Source organism: Maylandia zebra, linkage group LG15, assembly GCF_041146795.1.
Source record: "Maylandia zebra isolate NMK-2024a linkage group LG15, Mzebra_GT3a, whole genome shotgun sequence".
In the NCBI taxonomy this organism is placed as follows: domain Eukaryota; kingdom Metazoa; phylum Chordata; class Actinopteri; order Cichliformes; family Cichlidae; genus Maylandia; species Maylandia zebra.
The window spans coordinates 21306820-21330583 of NC_135181.1; the positions used below are offsets into that span (position 1 = coordinate 21306820).

Sequence of the window (23764 nt, forward strand, 5' to 3'; positions counted from 1 at the left end):
TTGAATTGCCCTATTTTTCCCCCCGACATGCTAAAAGAAGCCCAATAATATACCACAAGGTGTCTCTTTGAGTTAGTCGATGATGAACTGCTAGTTTTTGGGTCTCACCATGGGCCTGTACACAGCAGCTTTCCTCCTGGGAGCCTTGATCTCCACTGGTAAGTAGTACAACTACTATAGGGCATGTAAAGATGATTTTTCTTGTTATTTGTTTAGCTCTGTTTTCTTACATTTAAAAGATAAACAAGGGTTTGAGGTCTAAACCCTTACAGCACAGGACAATGACTGACTAGCACTTTTTCCTCTTTCAGATGACGAAGAATAAAAATAACTCAGCCAAAGTAGAAAAATATATCCTCATTAGTTAAAGCAGGTCTAATCCAAATTAATACAGAATTTGTTTAAATGTGGGTTTTTGGAATAAGATCAGGCAGTGCAATGAAGTTGTTGTTTTTTACATTTACATTTTGGTTTACATTTAGTTTAAATAATGGAAAACTTGTTGGTCTAAACAGGTCGTGACAGACCACATCAGCACATTCAAAGCTATACTGTTGTTCAAGACTTGAATAATTAATTGAATTTGATAAATGTTAGTTTACATTAAAGTAATTGCAGGTAATTCTGTGTAATTTAGTTTATAAAGACTCAAAAAGTTGTGTAATTATTGTCAAGGATGACTTTGTAATAATTTTGTAGCACTGGTACACTGGTTCCTTTTAGTCAGATGACGTAAAATGGATTGTTTGGCTACACGATTTCCCGATAAACCCTCTAATCAGCAACCTTGACTGACTGACTGGACAAAACCTGCTTATTGACAATGAATATATACTCTCTTTTAAAATATAACATTTGGGTACATAACAAAAAGGACAGTTAGTCATGTTAGATCACTGTTTAGTATTAATATTATTTAGCTGCTGCGCAAGGTGGAAAAAAAAAAAAAATCTTTATCTAAAATTAAGTCTGACAGCATTTGTATTTTGCTGTTATGAGAACTGCTAGATTTGTAATGAAATGTATCTAATAGCAACAGACGATAAGTCCAATAGCACTCTTTTTTTTTTTTTTTTTTTTTTTTTTTTTTTTTGGCCTGTCCCGTTTGGCTCTTTTGCCATCAGAATTGTTGTCTAAAGGCAAAGAAAGATGCCCAACGGATTTACTTTACCAAACTGACCATCCCAGCCTTGCCGTAATGGTCCATTTGATTCACCTTTTATTGTTTATTTTATTTTCACTTACTGAATACGGGACAGACTTGACTGGGGGAAAGAAGGGGAGAAAGAAAGAGGGAAAGAGAAACAGCTGAGAAGAGGGACGGGGGAGAAGGGCAAAAGACAAAAACCAACAGAACGGGCAGAGAAAAAAAATGCATATATCAATCACCTGGATCACCTGCTGAGAAAGAAAAAAGAAAGCAAGCAGAAGAGAACAAGAGTAATAGAATAAACAACATCACAATGATATATGGGAATATGACAGTAAATACTAAATATTAAACATTATTGTGCAGCACATAAGATCAACAGAACACAGTGTGCTTTGAGGTAGGAGCCAAAAAGGGTGTAGTTTGTGGGTGTGATCACCCGTGTGTACACCTGTGAGCATGGACGCGCTTGTTTTTTGTTTTTTTAAAAGGTTCCTTCATGTAATAATCTGCTAGAGGGTGTGGGGGGGCCACAGCCCCGTCCTCCAGGGCGTGAAGCAGGTGTGGAGGAGATCAAAACTCCAGACATCCAGAGGCCCCCAGAACACAAGAGACCAAGGAAGACCAACAGAGGGGCAGCTGCGCCACTGTCCCGGAAAGAGCTGAGGAGAGTCCCAGATGAGGGCTCACTCAGCAGCCGCGGAGCAGAAGCCAGGGGGAGTTGCAGTGACGCGCCCGTGAGCTCCGCCGGCAGCCAGCTGCGCCTGAGTGACCGAGCCCCAGGCCGAGAGGCCGGGGGCACCCCACCTCCGAAGTGGCCCGAGCGAGCCCCAGGCTCCAGGCCCCGATAAGCGGCCGCCAAGGAGTGAGCCGGTGTGTACCTGGACGCCCATCCCCGGACACAAAGAACCACCAACGCACCGATGTCTGAGGGGGTCCGCCACTGGCAGGGGAAGTGGTGGTAGGGGGAGATAGGCCTCCAAACCTTGGAGGGCCTGAGATGTCCCCAGAGAGGTGGCGCCTGACACCCAACCTGACATATAGACACAGACATACAGGCACACACAGATACAAACATCCATTCCCACCCTCATGCTCTCATATGCACTTACTCCACACTCAACCAACGTGGAGACAGACATAAAGAGACGTTGTACACACGATCACACTCCCCAAGCGTACTCTACAAACCGGGTCTAGGTGCCCTCGCCCCTGGAGGGGGGAACTGCACCCAGACCCAGGTGGTGTTTCCCTTTTCCCTGCGGTGGGGGGAGGCAGACCGCCCCGACTCCGCAGCAGCAGGAAGGCTCCACACTCCAGACCGCAGTCGGACGGCCAACTCCTCCTCCTAGCCCCCCTGCTCCAGCAGGTCGCAGAGAACGGGGGTGAGAGAAGACTCCAAACCTCCCTCCACCCGCTCATTGTAATGTTGATGCATGTGTGTTCTAAGGTGCATTTAAAACCCAGGAGGGCATGGAGCTACCTGCCAGAGAGCAGCAGGTAAGCGCATGGTCCCTCCTGCTAGCCCTCAATGTCTACGTGTATTTAAAATTGAGAGGTGGGCAACGATGCCAGGGGTGGGGTGTACACCCTGATGGTACTTTGGACTCCGTGTATCGTGCCCACCCCCAAGATCCTATATGTATGTGTAATGAGAGTGTGAGTAATGTGAATGTCTAAGTTGTGGGATAAAATTGAGGCAGAGGCAGCCAGAAGGGGACAGAGGGGGGGGGGGGGGGGGTAGCCTCCTCTGCACCCTGGTGACATACCCCTACTCCAAGGCCCTGCATGTGTGGGGTGGTTGTGGTGGAGCGGGAAGAGGGAGGCAGCTGGAGATGGGGAGGGAAGGAAGGGAGGGGCAAGTGACCCCTCCCTGGGGCCAGCTCCCCCGCTGACCCCAGTAGGCACCCCCATACTCCGCGACCCGCCAGGGAAAGGGGGCCCAGGCCCATCCAGACCGGGCCCAGTGCAGCAGCGCCGCCCGGCCCCACAGAGCCCGGGACAGTCCACCCAACCCCACCACAGAGAAAACTGCACCCACCCCACCATCCACTCATCTTCCAGACTACATAAGACAATAAACACCCAGGCTGAGATCTTCCTCCACCTCTCCTGTATCTCCCCCTCCTGCAGAGGGAGCTCCTGAGGAGAGGAAAGCTCCTGCCCAGTCCGGGTCCCAGCCCAGAGACGGAGCGCCCCCAGAACCTCACGCCCATCCCGGACCCACCCAGGGCCAGCCAGGCTACCAGGTCAGTAACCCACGTCCGTCAGCACAGACCCTCCCCTAGCCCCGCTGCACGCAGCCGCGAGGAAACAGTCACCGGAGAGCCAACAGAGCCCCTAACCGGACATGACCACTACCCCGGGTTGAGCCCCCCAAGGAAGATGCCTCCGGGGAACCCCCCGACGCCCTAAGCCTGTCCCTACCCCCACACCAATCACAACAGTGAAGGCGGGACCAAACTATGACCCCCCCACCCCCACTAGGTGATGGAGCTGATCAAAGGAGCCCAGAGCAATTGATCTGATGTGGTGGCAGAGGCTGTATCAAGACTAATGTAATCTAATAGATAATTTCTATATTGGTTAGAATTAAGATTATTTTTATTTTTCCAGTTCATGAGGACTGTTTTCTTGGCTATGCATAGGGCAGTGAAAACCATATAGGCGATATTCTTTTCTGAAGTGACATTATCTAAGCTGCCCAACAAACACACTAAGGGGGAAGTTGGAATGTTACATTTCAGACACTTCGATAAGTCTTCACATATCTCGCGCCAAAACTTCTGAACTGGTGGACAGAACCAAAGAGCGTGGATATAATTGTCCGGTGAATTGGTTTGGCAGTGTGAGCAGTTGTTGGTAGACGTAAAGCCCATCTTGAACATCCGATGACCTGTATAGTGTACTCTATGTAATATTTTGTATTGAATTAATTGAAGACTGGGATTTCTAATTAGATGAAAGGTTTTTAAGCAAATCTGAGACCAGAAGTTTAGGTCTAAGTTAACTGATAAATCCGCTTCCCATTTTGCAATAGGAAGTGATATTGATTCATCTGTTTTAGAAAGCATTCTGTATATTTTGGATAGTAATTTGGGGGGTTTAAGAGTAAGAAATTGAACCACACTTGGTGGTGTTTGTAGTTCAACTTGACCCGGTTTAAATTTCTTTTTTACCATGGATTTAATTTGTTGATATTCTAAAAATCTTTTCTTGTTGATCCCATATTGTGTAACTAGTCCGTCAAATGAAATAAATTCTGTTCCTTCTAGTATATGTTCTAAATATTTGATTCCTTTATCACTCCAATCTGAAAAGTTTATCATATTATTGTTTTGTAATATGTCAGGGTTGTTCCAGATAGGTCCAATAGCACTCTTGATGTGGGAGTCTAAAGGTGACTTGCACTTTGGGTTTTATATTGATCTAACAAATAAGAAATGTTGAGCTTTCGAGATGCTGGTTTTGTTCTCTTCCACCCTTATGTTTCCTTGTGTTATTGCTAATTTCCCAAATTTAGCAGATTTCCTAAAATGTGTTCCTAAGTGTACTGCTTTCATTTTTATGTTAGTTTAATGAGTTAATAGGCAAAGATTTAATTTATGTGTCCAACAGAATGATTATATTTTTTCCTTTTACTCCTTTATACATGTAAGTCTAGCTAACATTTCTATGACTCCAGAGTCCACTGCCTACAGCCTATGACAGTGAAAAAGCTTAAATCCCAAAGACCTGACTGAATAATAACTGAATACACAAAAAGGTTTTTTAAAATATATTATTTTGTTGTATCTTAATAATAATAATAATAATAGTTGTTGTTATTATTAGCTTACATGTGCAACTTAAAACACTGTTTTAAGTTCACATCATCATCACAGACGGTGTTGTAGCAATCACAATAACTCACTCTTTTTAGGGTTAAAAGCAGTATTATACTGGGGACTATAACTAGCACACACTCTAAGTCCCTGCTTCAAACCTGTCACGATCTGGTTACAGGGACTCAAACGCAGAGCGGTTAGATGTCTCCAAGGTGTAGTTTATTTACAGTGCCAGTGCAATATATGTACAGTGAAGGGATCCAAAACTCCGGGGAATCACAGGGTAGCTCTCTCACACTCGCTCATGTCTTCTTTGCTCACACTCACACACGTTCACACGGCAGGGAGGTCGCAGGTCCGGGGGGGGAAGATCTGAGGCAGAAGAGAAGGAAAGTCACCAACTAATCACAAATCACGAATTATGAATTATGAAGCACAAGTCCACAGGAGCTGTGAGAACACTAACGTCAGTAGTACAATCATCCAGCGACGAGAGGATCTGTGTTCCAGCCTCAAATAGTGCTCCCGGTGATGACAGGTGATTGTTGTCAGGTGTGTGTGCCAAGGGCAGGAGCCCACAGTGAGCTCCGCCCAGGCAGAGAGGGAGAGAACAGAAACAGCAAATGTAGCCTTGTGGGGCCGACCGGGCAGGCACGAAGACCATGACAAAACCAGCACTGTAGGGAAACAAAATGGGCCAAATCATCAGTATACATTAAATGATTAATAAGAAGGTTACCCACCATACATGCAGTCTTACATTCATTTTACACAACAGAAAGATCATCGAGATACAAATTGAATATAATATAATAGATAGATTCTTTTGTTTTATATTTTAAAAAACGAAATGTGCAGTCAAGTTTTACTCATCTTTGAGCCACACAACAAAGAAAACATTGATAAATGATGTAACTGATTTTTTGGGGGGGGTTTTGGATGTGATTGATTGCAGTTGGTGGCAATGACGTGGAAGGCTACTCCAAAACTGAAGGTGCATGGATTATCTCACTGAATAAACGAGCGTATTCAGTTAACACTGTGGCTGAGTGTGCCACCAAATGTGACACCGAAACATCTTTCACATGCAAGTAAGTTCACATCTCATTTCGTTCTGTGGATCAAAATGCTGCACATATATAGAATGTTATGTATATGCAAATACATTTTTTTTTTCCAGTTTTAGCTCCTACTCCTGCCATTATCCATAGGGCCGCATTTTACCCTCCACATCTGCTCCAGTTGTTCCTTTAGCTCCTGGTGGTTTTCAGTTTTCTTGTGCTTCTTCTTCCTGATGTTGCTCTGCACTGGTATTGCCACATCTATCACAACTGTTCCTCATCATCATCTATCTTCAGCTGTATTTGTGGATGCTCCATGATTCAGGTTGTGGCTCTGAAACTCATTGATCCTTACACTCTTTCCACTGCTTGTAGAACCTGAAGGTGCCTCACAATGCAAGGTGGACACCCCCATGCACTGCGTGGAGTTTTTGTTTCTCGACATCAGCTGCATCTATTGCCTTGTGTGGCCAGTGTATTTTTCACACTGGGGATCTGATGACCAGTAAGCCGTATGTGTTTTTGACTGGGATCTTATTCCTACCATTATGCCTTGTACAGTGCAGGCACTCTAATATGGTTGTGTGAAGAATTGAGTTTGTAGGTTGTCAATCCAGGCGGCGTTCAGGGTGGTCTGCGTAGTTGTAAAGTCCTGTGTTGCAGCTCTATAGACCAGGAGCTGATGCTTCTGCTGTCTGTTGTATTTCCAATGCCTTTCTGAGCTATTCTTGTGTATTGACTCATGTTTCTACTCAGTTTAGTTGCTATGATGCTTGAGAGGAGCTTCCGTATGTCTGTGGAAGGTTGCTGTGGTCTGGTGTTACTGTAGGTCCACCAGCCACTTGGCATTGGTGTGGTGTGGCACCTCTTTCTCACAGATGTTTTTTCAGTATTGTTCAGTTTCAACTCTGGGTGGGTCTGGCCCATGTTGTTATTCTCTTGTAGTTGGGAGTACGTCCTGGATTGGCTTCTTTTTTTTCTCCACTGGAGACTTCCTCTACTTGCATCCTTGATCTTTTATGCAGGTGCTTCTAAGATTACTGTGGCAGTGTATATGAGCTCATCATCCCCATAATCAGTGATGCTGATGGTGGGGATGGGGTATAAAGCAATGTCATAACATCACATCTGCAAGCATCTCCTCTGATGGGACTGTTAACCAGGAGACTCGTGCTTTTGCTTGGGTGGCTACCTTGGCTACATATTTTCTCATTTCAGTAGATGCATCTGCCGTTGCAGGTGGCTGGGCAACATTTAGTTTGGATTCACTGCTCTCTTCTACGAGGGTTGGCTCAATATTTCCATACTGCTCACTGCTTTTCCCATTGTACTGTAGACTCTGGATCTCAAGCTTTGATAACAGCTTCTCTTGTAGTAATATAGCTTTAATAGCATGGTATTAATAGCTTTCTATTAATACCATGTTATCAATCCTTGTCCATGTATGTTCCAGTGGCCACCTCAACTCCTAATGTGTACTTAACTTAGATTTGTATAGCAACTTGCAAGAAATCAAACAACACCTCATTTTTTTCCTCACAGGTCTTTTGTCTATAATGAAAAGGACCAAGAGTGTTTGACAACAGCAGCAAACTCTAAAACAGACAGTGTCTTTCGCAGAAGCAGCACAGCTTTATATGAAAAAAATGGTAATGATCCAAATTTTTCTCTATGACTAAAACTAACACTAAAGCTTCTGTTTTCATGTTGTCCTTTCTGTCAGCTACAGTGACTAGTCTATTCTAGTTTACATATTTTTTGTTTCCAATTCTTTTTGTTGACATTGTAGTTAATGTTATAAACACAGTAGAGGACTGAAAGTTAAACACTGCTGTAATTTAATTTAGTTTCATAAAACATCACAGAACTCAGATCAGATACATTTTTTACTATAGATAATGCGTGATAAACATCAATAAATCTATTTCTGGTTTTTTCTTTTCTTTTCTTTTCTTTTCTTTTCTTTTCTAGCATATCTTCTGGAGTGTGTAAATGGAATAGGAAGAGATTACAGAGGAACAAAGTCCAGAACAAACTCAGGAAAGATCTGTCAAAGATGGGACTCAAGCTACCCACACAGGCCAAAGTATGTGTTTGCCTTTGATTTTACATCATCATTTCATATCCTTTTATGCCTTTGTTAAAACGTTTCATAATGTTTCTGCTGCAGTTTCATGCCGCAGAGCAACCCACTAGCAGATCTGGACTCCAATTTCTGCAGAAACCCTGATGGGGACAGCAATGGACCGTGGTGTTACACTACTGATGCTAACACCCGCTGGGAGCACTGCAACGTACCCAGCTGCTCTGGTAAGATTAATAAATCTCTGTGTTTGTTTTGTTTTGTTTTATTTCGCCAACATACATGTCTAATTGTCCTCTAGCAGCCATTTCTCTTTCAACAATCGCCATTTGGTTTTTAAATTATCTAATGTAGCTAATATGTGCAATCTAGGCACTACACAATGTTCTGAAATACTGATATGCAATATGGAAGAACGGTAATTATCATGCTATGATATTTCAGATAAATCAGTGTTTTTCCTTCACAGAGGAATGTATGGTCTGCAATGGTGAGAATTACAGAGGAAAAATCTCCACCACTGAAAATGGCTTCACCTGCCAACGCTGGGACTCCCAGAAACCTCACAACCATGGCTACAATCCTAGCACGTAAGACAACATGAGCAACACTTCAGTGAGCTTGTTGTGGACATTGAAAACATTTTCCAGAAGCTACGCTAAAGCTTAAATACTTCTATTTATGCTTTGTTGAGTCTTCCACTAAAGTATCTGGAGGAGAACTACTGCAGAAACCCAGATGGAGATCCCCGACCATGGTGCTTCACCACTAGCTCATCCAAACGGTGGGACTTCTGCTCCATACCGCGCTGCAGTAAGTCCTCACGTTTAATGAGGATAAGAATTTCACAATATTGGAAAATTTGGTGCACCACTGATGTTTGTTGCCAGACCCCACAGGTCTCTATTGCATTGACATTTGATAGCTGTTGAGGCCATTTATGTAGCTAACTCCTTATTAGCTTTAAGAAACCAGTCTGTAATTATTTGAGCTTTGTAACATGGTGTGTTATCTTGCTGGAAGCAACCATGATAAGAAGTGTACACTGTGATCATAAGGAGATCGACATGTTCAGAAAAAAAAAAGTTTGATCATTAGTTTGAACTTCAATAGGTCACACTGATCATATCTGTATGCTTAAATGCTTTGTGTTGCTGCCATGTGATTGAAAATTTTTTTCTCTTAACAATCAACATAATGCACTGTTGTATACCTAGGGGACTGCCTGTTTAATCCCATTTCCTGTACAGAACCAATCAAAACTGGCTCAATATTAATTTCATATTCGTTTCATTTATTTCAGAAAATCAATTTAAATACAACTGAAATTTCCACCATTTAATAGGGGTTTCCTTCTTTGATGTAAACCTCAAATGCACCTGCAGTTTCTAGACAACAATGTAAACAAAGCATTCAGAAATCCATGTTGAATGAATATTTCTGCTCAAAGCAACATCACCCACTGCAAGAACCCACCAGCTTTAAAAGTACAAGTCAGTGGAAATATAACAGAAAAAGAATTTAAATATGTAAAAACAATAAACAGTTTTTATAGCATCTTTCAGAATCGAGTTTAAAACATGCTTTTTACAGATAATAAAGAGAGTGCAGATGTTTGACATCTTTTTTTATGACTTCTCTATACAATCCATCTTGTCTTCTTTTCTCAGCTACTGAACCTCCCACCATCATCCCAGAGGTGGACTGTGTCACCAATGAAGGTTTAGCATACCGAGGAACAATTGCTGTTACGGAGACTGGCAAAACGTGCCAGAGCTGGTCGGCTCAGACGCCACAAATACACAACCGAACTCCACAAAACTATCCCTGCAAGTAAGAGCTAAACCTGAAACCAGTGTCAGCCTTTAGTGATTTAATATGGTAAACAAAATATTAGTGGCACAGTTCAACTTTTTCATTAATAGCTTTTAGATCTATTGTAGAACTTCATGATCCACATGATAAAGGTAGAAAATGAGAGAGAAGAGGGCAGTAAGTGAATAAGGAAGTGCAGAGAAATAGAAACAAAGAAATGAAGGCAGCTATGAAAGAGGATAAAGAGTGGAAAGGCATTTAGTCCAGATATCTATTGAGGTATGGAGAGGCCTAGGGTGAGAAGGCAGATTAGTTTTTAACCAGATTGTTTAACTCAAATGATCGAGGGTAAAATGATGCCTGAGGAATGAAGATGTTTACTGGTACTAATTTTTAAGAACAAGGACTATGGGCAGAGCTGTAGCAGCTGGAGTGGTGCAAGGTTGATCAGCCATTTCATGAAGCTATGGGAAAGTGCTAGGTTAAGAAAAGAGAGTCGAGGATCAGTCAGCAGCAGTATGGCTTCATGCTGTGAAAGAGCACTGTAAATGGGATGTTGCTACAGAAAGCATGCTGCTGAGAGAGGAACAGTCATCCTGTATATCAAATACTCAGCACTCAGCACAATACTCAGAACTATGGAGTATGACCACTGTGCTTGTACTAAAAAGAAAAAAAAGAAGAATGTCTATTGTTGACTCTTACTCAATAACCTGTTTTTGGTTTAAGGACCCTGGTAAAAGTATCACATGAAATCTGAAAGATGATCACGCATTTTTGTGTTTTTCTATGTTTATCTTTGTCAGAGGTCTAGACAATAACTACTGTCGCAACCCTGACAATGAAAGGAGGCCCTGGTGCTACACAACTGACCCTGACACTCGCTGGGAGTACTGCAATGTGACACGGTGTGGGAATGAAGCTGCACCAGGTATAATATTAGTCAACTTATTCCTTCTTTTAAAGTCAGCTTCATCTTCTCAAAATGTAGCCAGGAATGTTCTTCCTTTCTTTACCTTTTGCTGCAGATGATCCAGTGATCCCCCCAGATGCAGAAAACTGCTATGAAGGGAATGGTTTCAGTTATCGGGGCATAACATCAGAGACCATCAGTGGGAAAAAATGTCAGAGATGGAGCTCCATGACTCCTCACAGACATGAGAAAACTCCAGAGGCCTTCCCAAATGCGTAAGGATCAAATACATTTTATACACAGCAGAATTCTATACATGCAGAAGAGCGTCCTAACATTTTTGAGAAGCCTACTGCATAATGACAAAACAATCCACAATTTGTCTAGAGATTAATTATTGTACTTTACTTGGACTTTTGGGAGAGGAATGCTAAGGATTCTAGCTACTCAATAGCCCTGGGTCTTCTTTGGCAAAGTCTTCATTTCTTGATGCACAAAATGTTGGTGAAATCTCTCCTTTCCAGATGTGCAAGGTGCCAATTCCATAGGCACTGATTTACCCCGACACCATCAGAAATGCAGGCCTTTGAACTGAGTGCTGATAACAAGCCGGGAGGTCCCTTATCTGGCCTTGCCTTTTATAAACAGGGATTCTCCAGATTCTCTAAATATTTTGATAATGTTATCTACTATAGATGATGAAATATTGAAAGTCTTCACAATTTTACTCAAGGAATATTATCCTTAAGTTGTGCCACAATTTCTACCACTTGCTTTTCCATGTTGGTCCTGATACATTTGAAGTGAGTTGTTTTGTTTCACGAAATAGAAAAATGTCTCAGTTTAAATATTCAGTGTGTTTTCTATGTCCTATTATAAATAAAATATTGAACTTATCTGGATTGGGATTCATTTTTGCAAATCATTTTGTTCTGTTTATCTTTAATTTTATAACTTTTTTCTTCAACTTACTTAAGAACCATAGACAAAACTGTTCTGAACACCTACGGTGTTGTAGGTCAAAATATACTGATGACAAATACTCGTAAAAAAAAAGTAGCAGCTAGAAAGGCTACAAAGGCTAATATTTGTTCTAAGCATGATGTGCCAGTTGATTTGTTATATGATAAATGAGCCAGCAGAGATTTATAGTCCTCCTGAGGTTTGACTCCAGGAGAAAAAAAGTATGTTGTTTTGTGGGTCGATATCCTAATGTTCCAGATCTACCTTTCAACAGAGACCTCCGTAGAAATTGGTGCAGGAACCCTGATGGAGATCAAGCTCCTTGGTGTTACACTACAGACCCCACAGTTCGCTGGGAGTACTGCAACTTGGAGAAATGCCCTACAAAACCTTCAGGAACCACTCGTCCTCAACCACAGGAGCCCTCCACTAACACCCAGACACCAGCAGAAAGAGGTAAATCAACTTTTTTAAAAATGTGGATTTGCCAACATTTTGCTTGCTTGTCAGTTTTTTTGTCAGTTCTTTCACTTTTCCTGGTTCTCTGCTGCTGTTTTAGACTGCAAGACTGGAAATGGAGAAACATACCGAGGTCCAACTTCTGTTACTGTGCTGGGTGTGACCTGCCAGGCGTGGAGCGCTCAGACTCCTCACGAACACAGCAGCTTCACTCCAGAGACTCACGCCAACAAAGGTCTGGAAGGCAATGTAAGTGTGTGGGTGTTGCTATATAAACACTTTGGGGAAAGGGCAGAACTCTTTGTTTTTTTCTCTAGCCATCTAACTCTCCCTCTCTGTCCACTCTCAGAGCTGCAGAAACCCAGACGGTGATGTGAATGGACCATGGTGCTACACTACAGACAGAAACAAAAAATGGGATTACTGCCAGATCTCCGACTGTGGTTTGTATATTCAGTATATTTTATTTGTATTCGCAATAATACTCCATCACTGTGACTCTACAGTTGCTCAGTCACAACTGCAGACTGCAGTGATAACCAGTGTTGGCCAAGTTAGAATAGAATAGCTTTTTATTGTCACTGTTACAAGAACAATGAAAGGCAGTTTGGCATCTCTCCATGTGTGTGGAGTACACAATAGCGTAAGTATTTACACAATAACAGACAAATTTACATTTACATAAGAAAGATATGTACAAGTTATACATGCACCTGCAAACATACACGCACATACAGTGGCTTTCAAAAGTATTCGGCCCCCTTGAACTTTTCCACATTTTGTCACATTACAGCCACAAACATGAATCAATCTTATTGGAATTCCACGTTAAAGACCAACACAAAGTGGTGTACACGTGAGAAGTGGAACGAAAATCATACGTGATTCCAAACACTTTTTACAAATAAATAACTGCAAAGTGGGGTGTGTGTAATTATTCAACCCCCTGAGTCAATACTTTGTAGAACCACCTTTTGCTGCAATTACAGCTGCCAGTCTTTTAGGGTTTGTCTCTACCAGCTTTGCACATCTACAGACTGAAATCCTTGCCCATTCTTCTTTGCAAAACAGCTCCAGCTCAGTCAGATTAGATGGACAGCGTTTGTGAACAGCAGTTTTCAGATCTTGCCATAGATTCTCGATTGGATTTAGGACTTTGACTGGGCCATCCTAACACATGGATATGTTTTGTTTTAAACCTTTCCATTGTTGCCCTGGCTTTATGTTTAGGGTCGTTGTCCTGCTGGAAGGTGAACCTCCGCCCCAGTCTCAAGTCTTTTGCAGACTCCAAGAGGTTTTCTTCCAAGATTGCCCTGTATTTGGCTCCATCCATCTTCCCATCAACTCTGACCAGCTTCCCTGTCCCTGCTGAAGAGAAGCACCCCAGAGCATGAGGTTGCCACCACCATATTTGACAGTGGGGATGGTGTGTTCAGAGTGATGTGCAGTGTTAGTTTTCCTCCACACATAGCGTTTTGCATTTTGGCCAAAAAGTTCCATTTTGGTCTCATCTGACCAGAGCACCTTCTTCCACATGTTTGCTGTGTCCCCCACATGGCTTGTGGCAAACTGCAAACAGGACTTCTTGTGGTTTTCTGTTAACAATGGCTTTCTTCTTGCCACTCTTCCATAAAGGCCAACTTTGTGCAGTGCACGACTAATAGTTGTCCTATGGACAGATTCCCCCACCTGAGCTGTAGATCTCTGCAGCTCGTCCAGAGTCACCATGGGCCTCTTGGCTGCATTTCCGATCAGCGCTCTCCTTGTTCAGCCTGTGAGCTTAGGTGGACGGCCTTGTCTTGGTAGGTTTACAGTTGTGCCATACTCCTTCCATTTCTGAATGATCGCTTGAACAGTGCTCCGTGGGATGTTCAAGGCTTGGGAAATCTTTTTGTAGCCTAAGCTTTAAATTTCTCAATAACTTTATCCCTGATCTGTCTGGTGTGTTCTTTGGACTTCATGGTGTTGTTGCTCCCAATATTCTCTTAGACAACCTCTGAGGCCGTCACAGTTTCCTGTCCTGCAGTGGTACTTCTGAGTAAAAAAACTCATAAAATATGTATGTGGGGTAATCAGGTTGTTAGGTCTTAACTGTTGCAAATCTGCAACGTCTGCCTGGAGAGGGTTAACACAAACCACAAGTTATTTGCAGCCATTTAGCTTTTACCCTCTTTTTTATAACCATTTCAAACTATTTACAGAACAATCAGGCGTTCTGCATTCAATAAGATACCACACAAATTATTTGTGCCACTCCTAAAAAGTAAATTCTGTCCACTATAAAGGAGAACATCACAGCCTGACACCTGCAGACAGCAGTCACCTCATTGTTCTGACACACAACACAAATCTATCCACAACACTACACACTAACTACACAAGACAACACATTAACTACACACTCCAAACACGCTAAATGTCACAAATCTCTCACATCTCAAAACTCGCTCTCTCTCTTTTTCTACTTTCTTTCTCTCTCTCTCTCTCTCTCTCGCCGTCACTCCTAAAATGCCCCGTCTTCCTAAACAACCAAATGTCATGTTGCCATATCATTTTTTGATTGGTCGATCAACACAAAAGGGCAGGGTTTTTTTTGTTTTTTTGTTTTGTTTTGGTCATAAGCACAGAGTGCTTGCTAGCTCTGTGCTTAGAGAGTAAATGTGACGAAACTATTCAGGAAAAACGCCGAGTATATATTATTTATCATGACTCTGGTTTTACGTGGCCTATCAATATAATTAAAAACAGGTATATATCACCTTGTTGCTTTGTCATCTTGAAGTGGTCATGTGATTGGCTTACCACGACTACTTTATTCTTCCTCAGTCAAACACCTGCTTAGCTCCAGGTGTACCAAAAAGTGATCGTCAAGCAGAAAGTGATTGCTGTCCGCAGGAGCGCGCAGTTGCTTAAAGCTGTAGCGCCCAGATTGCTACTTCCGTGCAACTGATATAAGATGCGGTAAGCTGAACACAGCTTCAACCGTCTGTTTGTTGAAAAATAGTAACGCGACCGCACTGCATTTTGTTGTTAGTAACGGTAACAGTGTTGTAACGATAGAAATAGTAATTCGTTAGATTACTCGTTGCTGAAAAAAGTAATGCTGTTAGTAACGTCGTTATTCCCATCACTGGTAATAACTCTTGTCAACTCTTTCAGTTTCAACAGAATTTTTTTTTTGTCCGTTCAATTTTCCTGTGGCTGACAAGGGTGTTAAGACTTCTGTCTATTAATTAATTCCTCAAAACTTGAAGCTAACTTTGTCTTTTTTTGCTTCACTGGGCTTGTGAGAATTCATGACAATAAATCATTACCTTGCAGCTGGACTGGAATGTGGAACGCCAGTTGTCAAACCAAAACGCTGTTTTGGTCGTATTGTCGGCGGCTGTGTATCGAAGCCTCACTCGTGGCCCTGGCAAATCAGTCTCCGGACCATGTAAGGATATAACACCAAAGAGTTACATTTTTAAAATACTCTGAATTTCCCTAACAGATATGTAGAGTTATCCAGAAATTTAAATTATTTTGATCGAAAAATATACACAAGTTTTTTTTTGTTCACTTGTTTTTTGTTTAGTTGATTTTGTTTTTACTGAGGTATTAGGTCTGACTAATAATAAAAATGAATTATTAAAATTCAGACTAAAAGTATTATATACATGAACTAGTTTTTTACCATCATTCTGAGACAAGATATTTCTAATTTTAGAGATATTGTGTAAATGCAGGAAGGCAGTCCTACGTATTTGTTTAATGAGTGTGTCAAAAATGACTCCAAGATTCTTCACAGTGTTACTGATGGACAAGGTAACAAGATGAAATGTGGTGTCTAACCAAACATGGTGTACCTTGCATGATGAATACAATAACCTTAGATTTAGAAGCAGAAAATTAGAGATGATTTATATCAGTTGTCTGATAATTTTCTTTATTTGTCAGTTCACTGTTTTACCATTGTTGCCTCTTAATATCTGTATTTTTTGAAGCAAGCTGTTACAGTTCATCTGTACATTTTGAACTAAATGTCTGTTTTTCTACCAGTGCGGGAATCCATTTTTGTGGAGGAACACTGATCCATCCTCAGTGGGTCGTGACTGCTACTCACTGCCTTGAGAGGTCAGAAGAGAGCCACCATTGAAACCTAAAAATCAAATTCTGCAAACTCAAATCCTAAATAATTAGTGCCTATGTTTCTACATGTTATACAATACAGGTCAAGCCGCCCTTCATCCTATAAGGTACTCCTGGGTGTCCACACAGAACGCGCCAATGAGGTATCAAAGCAAGAGAGGAGACTTGAGAAAATAGTGAAGGAACCAAATGGAGCGGACATTGCTTTGCTCAAACTAGAGAGGTCAGTATGGGTCTAATTATCCCTGATCAACTACAAATAGAAATTGTGTTAAATACTACAGCAATTGGAAAACTGGATCAGTCAAATTCATCCATAAATTTGGTCACTGGACACAACATATATAACTGTAAGCATGTAAGCATAACTGTAGAAACAGACTAGTCCAAGATTATTTAATGATTAAATGTCATAATGTGACATGTGCAATATCTCAGTCTTTCCTTATTCTGTGCAATATTTTTTTGTCTTAGTGGAATTACCATCCCACATTACAGCCACAAACATGAATCAATTTGATTGGAATTCCACGTTAAAGACCAATACAAAGTGGTGCACACGTGAGAAGAGGAACGAAAATCATACATGATTCCAAACATTTTTTACAAATAAATAACTGCAAAGTGGGGTGTGTGTAATTATTCAGCCCCCTGAGTCAATACTTTGTAGAACCACCTTTTGCTGCAATTACAGCTGCCAGTCTTTTAGGGTTTGTCTCTACCAGCTTTGCACATCTACAGACTGAAATCCTTGCCCATTCTTCTTTGCAAAACAGCTCCAGCTCAGTCAGATTAGATGGACAGCGTTCGTGAACAGCAGTTTTTAGATCTTGCCACAGATTCTTGATTGGATTTAGATCTGGACTTTTCCTGGGCCATTCTAACACATGGATATGTTTTGTTTTAAACCTTTCCATTGTTGCCCTGGCTTTATGTTTAGGGTCGTTGTCCTGCTGGAAGGTGAACCTCCACCCCAGTCTCAAGTCTTTTGCAGACTCCAAGAGGTTTTCTTCCAAGATTGCCCTGTATTTGGCTCCATCCATCTTCCCATCAACTCTGACCAGCTTCCCTGTCCCTGCTGAAGAGAAGCACCCCAGAGCATGATGTTGCCACCACCATATTTGACAGTGGGGATGGTGTGTTCAGAGTGATGTGCAGTGTTAGTTTTCCTCCACACATAGCGTTTTGCATTTTGGCCAAAAAGTTCCATTTTGGTCTCATCTGACCAGAGCACCTTCTTCCACATGTTTGCTGTGTCCCCCTCCTGGCTTGAGGCAAACTGCAAACGAGACTTCTTGTGGTTTTCTGTTAACAATGGCTTTCTTCTTGCCACTCTTCCATAAAGGCCAACTTTGTGCAGTGCACGACTAATAGTTGTCCTATGGACAGATTCCCCCACCTGAGCTGTAGATCTCTGCAGCTCGTCCAGAGTCACCATGGGCCTCTTGGCTGCATTTCCGATCAGCGCTCTCCTTGTTCGGCCTGTGAGCTTAGGTGGACGGCCTTGTCTTGGTAGGTTTACAGTTGTGCCATACTCCTTCCATTTCTGAATGATCGCTTGAACAGTGCTCCGTGGGATGTTCAAGGCTTGGGAAATCTTTTTGTAGCCTAAGCTTTAAATTTCTCAATAACTTTATCCCTGACATATCTGGTGTGTTCTTTGGACTTCATGGTGTTGCTGCTCCCAATATTCTCTTAGACAACCTCTGAGGCTGTCACAGAGCAGCTGTATTTGTACTGACATTAGATTACACACAGGTGCACTCTATTTAGTCATTAGCATACATCAGGCAATGTCTATGGGCAACTGACTGCACTCAGACCAAAGGGGGCTGAATAATTACGCACACCCCACTTTGCAGTTATTTATTTGTAAAAAAATGTTTGGAATCATGTAAGATATTCGTTCCACTTGTCACGTGTACACCACTTTGTGTTGGTCTTTCATGTGGAATTCCAATAAGATTGATTCATGTTTGTGGCTGTAATGTGACAAAATGTGGAAAAAGGTCAAGGGGGCCGAAGACTTTTGAAAGCCACTTTATATATATACATTTTATATATATACATATTTTCTTCTTTGTGTATTGTTTTCTTTACTTTTGCAACTTAGTGGACCTGCTACCCATTCCCAGTTTGGAATGGGAACTGTGGGTCTCTGTATCTTCTCCTTCTCTTCATACTTTGGAGATATCCCATCACTGGCTGCTTTATTTTTTGGATTTGCACAGAATTCGTGCAATTTTGTATGTAGGACCACATTGCCCATTCACTTGGAAGCTCAGGTGTTTGGACAGCCTTCCCAGGGTAGACTTCAAAGCTGTGAATGCCGTCTAATATTGTTGTGACTTAGAAGAGGGCCAAATCTTGTCTCACCACCCATATCCTCTGTGGCTTGGCAGCTGTTGTCCCTGAAATAGAGAAAATATTTGATGGTCTCTCACTGCGCAAGAGGCATCACATCAGCAACATGTGAAATGTGTACAAATCTTTGCACAAATACATGAAATAAAATTTAATTACACATAAACACACTGTCCACTTATGGACAGGATTTCTAGGCGCAGCCAAGTGGCGGAGGGCTTTCGCTTTGGTGGCCTCAGAATCTCATCTCTGATTTTTGCGGATGATGTGGTTCTGTTGGCTTCATCGGGTGAGGGCCTCCAGCTCGCACTGGAGCGGTTCGCAGCCGAGTGTAACGCAGCGGGAATGAGGATCAGCACCTCCAAATCTGAGGCCATGGTTCTCAGCCGGAAAAGGGTGGAGTGCCCACTCCGGGTCGGGGATGAGTTCCTGCCCCAAGTGGAGGAGTTCAAGTATCTCGGGGTCTTGTTCGCGAGTGATGGGAGAAGGGAGCTGGAGATCGACAGACGGATTGGGGCTGCGGCTGCAGTAATGCGGACGCTGCACCGGTCAGTCGTGGTGAAGAGGGAGCTGAGTGTAAAAGCGAAGCTCTCAATTTACCGGTCGATCTACGTCCCTACCCTCACCTATGGCCACGAGCTGTGGGTAGTGACCGAAAGAACGAGATCGCGGATACAAGCGGCGGAAATGAGCTTCCTCCGAAGGGTGGCTGGCCTCTCCCTTAGAGATAGGGTGAGAAGTTCGGCCATCCGGGAGGGGCTTAGAGTAGAGCAGCTGCTGCTCCACATCGAAAGGAGCCAGCTGAGGTGGTTCGGGCATCTGGCAAGGATGCCCCCTGGGCGCCTCCTGGGCGAGGTGTTCCAGGCATGTCCCACCGGGAGGAGGCCCCGGGGCAGACCCAGGACACGCTGGAGAGATTATATCTCTCGGCTGGCCTGGGAACGCCTTGGTATTCCCCCGGACAAGCTGGAGGAGGTGGCTGGGGAGAGGGAGGTCTGGACCTCTTTGCTTAGGCTGCTACCCCCGCGACCCGACCTCGGATAAGCGGATGAAGATGGATGGATGGATGGATGGATGGATGGACACACTGTCAGCAAAGTCTTCCTCAAGAGTACCCCTTACAGCACAACATTGTGCTGAGGCAATGAAAAGAAAAAGTGGATTTCTATGTACGCAAAATTTTAAAAACTTCATAAAATCTAGCAAAAACACTGTCTACATCTTTTACACTTACACGTGTTCATGTGTTTTTGATTTGCTCTTTATGTCACAGTAAATATTATAACTAGGACACTCTTACCTTCGTATGTCCACCATTTGGTCCTATTGCTATGTGTCAGAGAAGAATACCCCATCTTCATGCTTCATAGTGGCCCCCATATGTTATTGGACTGAAATTTGATGCTTCTCAATGTATGAATATATGTTGTGTGTGCGTTTTTAGGCCTGTGCTAATAAACGACAAAGTACAGCCTGCTTGTCTGCCAGAAAAGGACTACATAGTGCCCAGTGGAACAGAGTGTTATGTTACTGGATGGGGAGAGACTCAAGGTAGGTCACATTTATGTGTGCTATTGTTGTTATTTGTGAGAATTATCTGAATTCCTCGTCAATTTGTATAAATTTGTATAAATAAATACATAAATACAATGCAAAGTGTCTGGTTAAGTTGTTTAAACCAATTTTGATCACATATTTTTGCTTACTAACTCACAATGCATTATAGATAATAAACTTAAAAAACTAATTTACAAGCTTTAGAAATTCAGCACTGAGCAGATTAATATGAAATACAATCAGGTCTTGTTTTGTAAAATCCTCTGCAAGATGTAATGAAAGCTTTTCACCACAAAGTGGCACTGTTTAATCAAAGCGTTTTTACTTAGCCCAACCAGCACTTTAATCTTCTGATTGAAATAATTGTGTACTCCTACCTTACAGGACAACTTATAAACAATTCTTCTATGTTTAGTTTTAAAAATAAGTTTGTGATCTTTTAACTATACCCCACATCATTATTATGTACAAATGTTGAGTAAACTCTGGCTTGAATGGTGCTGATACTGTATGTCGCTTTGAAATACAATGCACAGGTGCCTTGGACATAACATTGTAGCTGTTTAATCATTTATAGAATGTTTTCCACTTTGTTCAAACAAAGTAGCTTTTTTAAGACAAAAATTACCTTTAAGGAGACATAAAGACCAGTGCAATAGAACCAACATACAAGAAGTTGATAATAGTATTTTTTTTTTTATGCAAACAACAGCCACTGGTTTAAACATGTCTTATCATAATGACAAGGAGGATAACCGCTGAGAATTGTGTCTGCAGGTACGGGAGGTGACGGCACCCTTAAGGAAGCTGGTTTCCCTGTGATTGAGAATAGGGTCTGCAATCGCCCAGCATACCTGAACGGCAGAGTCAAAGATCATGAGATGTGTGCTGGAAATATCGAAGGAGGAACAGACAGCTGCCAGGTACAATTTTTTTTAAAATATGTTTACAGTAGAACAGTTCACCATACATGAGAAAAGATTTCATAAAGTTAGAGTACTTTGGATTTAGAAGTTCTTTCAACAATCAACTATTAAACTCACAACACATTAAAAGTCATTCTAAAATATTAGAAAATTGCAGACTGATAAATTAAAGCTACCAAAATCAAATCAAATCAAATCAAACATTCAAACCAGGAAAAATTTGATTTTACAAACATGTTAAAGTTTTTTGAGTCCTCTGTTATCACACACACAAAAAAAAATCTAATCAACACTAGACAGATGTTTGAACTTCTTTTATCTGTTATGCATGTAAATTTTCCATATTAACAGTAAATATTTGGATGGTTATTTAGATGATTTAAATTGAGATATAAAGAACTGTGCTGACAATGAGTACCTGATGGTTGTTTTAGTAACTGGAATATTGACTAAACATTTCTCTGATACTTGTTTGAATTAAACCTCCACTTATTTGTAGCATTGATTAAACATGGAAAAAGTGACCCAATTTTAAAATTATATTAACATGAATGTGTTTTATGGCACACTCATGTTATCAGTGATCTTTAGTTCTGGGGTGTCAAACATAAGGCACGGGGGCCAGGATAGTCCTGAAGAAGACTCAAACCCAACCCACTGGACAATGATAGAAAATGTGAACGAGTGTATCAATTCTGAACTTCTGTAATTTAATAAGACTGCTCACCCCCATTGCCATTCATAGTACACCAACACAATTTACTAACAGGAACAAGTAAATAAGAGGAAAGTTCCTGTTTTGGGGTCTAGAGTAAATTCTGTAATTTTACTAATTTATTATTTTTTTATTTTTTTATTTTGTTTTATTGTCTGGCCTGCCTAAAAGGTAAAAGGACTCAAGTCAAATGTGTTAAATAAATCTTAGTATCCCACTTTTTCAATGTATATAGTCAACAACAAATACAGTAGATGTGCTATTTCCAATGCCTTAATTAGTCTTCTGTTATATTTTTTAAATGAGCCACTGGCCAAACAATTCCTCTGTTTCTTCTCTGTTAGTTTTGCCAGCAGTTAACCTCAATGGCATCAAAAGCAGCTGTGAATTGAACAGTAAAATATATGTATATGTGTGTGTTTTCTCCTTGTAGGGTGACAGCGGTGGTCCTCTAGTGTGTTATTCGCAAAACAGGTTTGTCTTGCAGGGTGTCACATCCTGGGGTCTGGGCTGTGCTAATGCCATGAAACCTGGCGTCTACGCTCGAGTGTCTAAGTTTGTGGACTGGATAGATAGAACCATCAAAACCAACTAAACTGCAATGTGGTTATTGAGGATCTTAACATATGTACACTGTTCTGCTCTGATATTACAAGCACTGCTGACTGATGTGGATACACTATAAACAGCGCATGTTACTGGTTTAAAAAAAAGAAGGACAATGAACAATGAATGAAATTTGGAAAAACAATACTTAAATGAAACAAGGAAATTATACAAATATTAAAAACGTACTTCCTTGTGTTTGGGTGAAATAAAATGTAATCATTCAGTAGTTGTTTCCCTGTTTTTCATCTGATCTTCAGACTTCAGAAGATTCTTCATTTGATGATTTTCTTCGTGGCTCCGCTTTTTCCTGAGAGAGAGAAAACATTTTGACACTACACCCACAAATAATGCATAGTAAATGTCTATTGAGATAAGTTTCCTTATCAGTTACAATGAAACTTTAGTACAGACTTTCTTTGAATTTTACGTAAGTTTTACAAAAAGAAGTGATGAAAAACAAATGCTAATTGTAATGCCTTTAAAAAGTAATATGAACTCAGAAGAAGGATTACTTTACTCATTAATATAACAAGTTATACACAGTGCTCTTCATATGGACCTCTGGACTAATACTTTAGCTGTACTCAGTAAACGGGATTCTGAATGTGTTATGACTGAAAAAACTGGGACATTTTACCAATTAGGGAACTCAATATCATCAATGGTTTCAGGGAGAGGTACTCCTTTGGTTTCAGGAAGTAACAGCACCAAACCTCCAGCTATGATTGCCACAGCGCCTGTACCAAAACAAGATGCAGATAATGTCAGTGTAATTGCAAAATTATTTTAATTATTTCCTACAAAAAAGCTAAAGACTTTTCAATTTCAGATATTGTTCTGTTTTTTAAATTTAGTGTGTCATAATCACACTTAGGCTAGTAAAAATATATATTTCTGACTCAAATTGTTGTTGATTAAAAACTAAATAAAAAGCTTTTAACATCTTTGTAATAAATAAAATATCGAATGAATAAACAATTATCACTTTTTAAAACACTCATGAGCTCCTACAAAAGCATTAAAGGAACTGGTATCAGTGTAAAACATTCTCTGAGCATTAGCTAAAAATATTGCATTTAATGAATTACTTGAATTATTCACTCCAAAGAATAGTTACACAGGCAGTTAGTAACATTGTATTATACTGTGTGGATGGCTCAAACTCTGGACAGTGGGCTCTATAAAATTAAC

General features: G+C 41.2%; 2 protein-coding genes across 3 annotated transcripts in view; one reads left to right on the forward strand and one right to left on the reverse strand.

The window, feature by feature from the left end:
* On the forward strand, positions 1-22796 carry plg (plasminogen). The gene is made up of 19 exons (XM_004550668.6): positions 1-158; positions 5933-6068; positions 7581-7687; positions 8010-8124; positions 8209-8348; positions 8591-8711; positions 8816-8934; positions 9792-9954; positions 10743-10867; positions 10965-11124; positions 12087-12268; positions 12372-12520; positions 12621-12714; positions 15593-15707; positions 16313-16387; positions 16485-16625; positions 20211-20317; positions 21101-21246; positions 22398-22796. Exons 1-19 carry the CDS (start codon positions 110-112, stop codon positions 22557-22559), a joined length of 2406 nt encoding a protein of 801 aa, XP_004550725.3. The 5' UTR covers positions 1-109; the 3' UTR covers positions 22560-22796.
* slc22a2 (solute carrier family 22 member 2) overlaps positions 22788-23764 on the reverse strand; it is a 12728-nt gene continuing 11751 nt past the window's right edge. The window contains exons 11-12 of one of the 2 annotated variants that reach the window (XM_014409653.3): positions 23211-23310; positions 22788-22880 (exon numbers count right to left, since the gene is read on the reverse strand). In XM_014409653.3, the coding sequence (XP_014265139.2) occupies positions 22790-22880; positions 23211-23310 (191 nt within the window). In that variant the 3' untranslated portion in view covers positions 22788-22789. The remainder of the gene's footprint in view (positions 22881-23210; positions 23311-23764) is intronic. The other variant, XR_002721267.2, reaches the window with a different exon arrangement.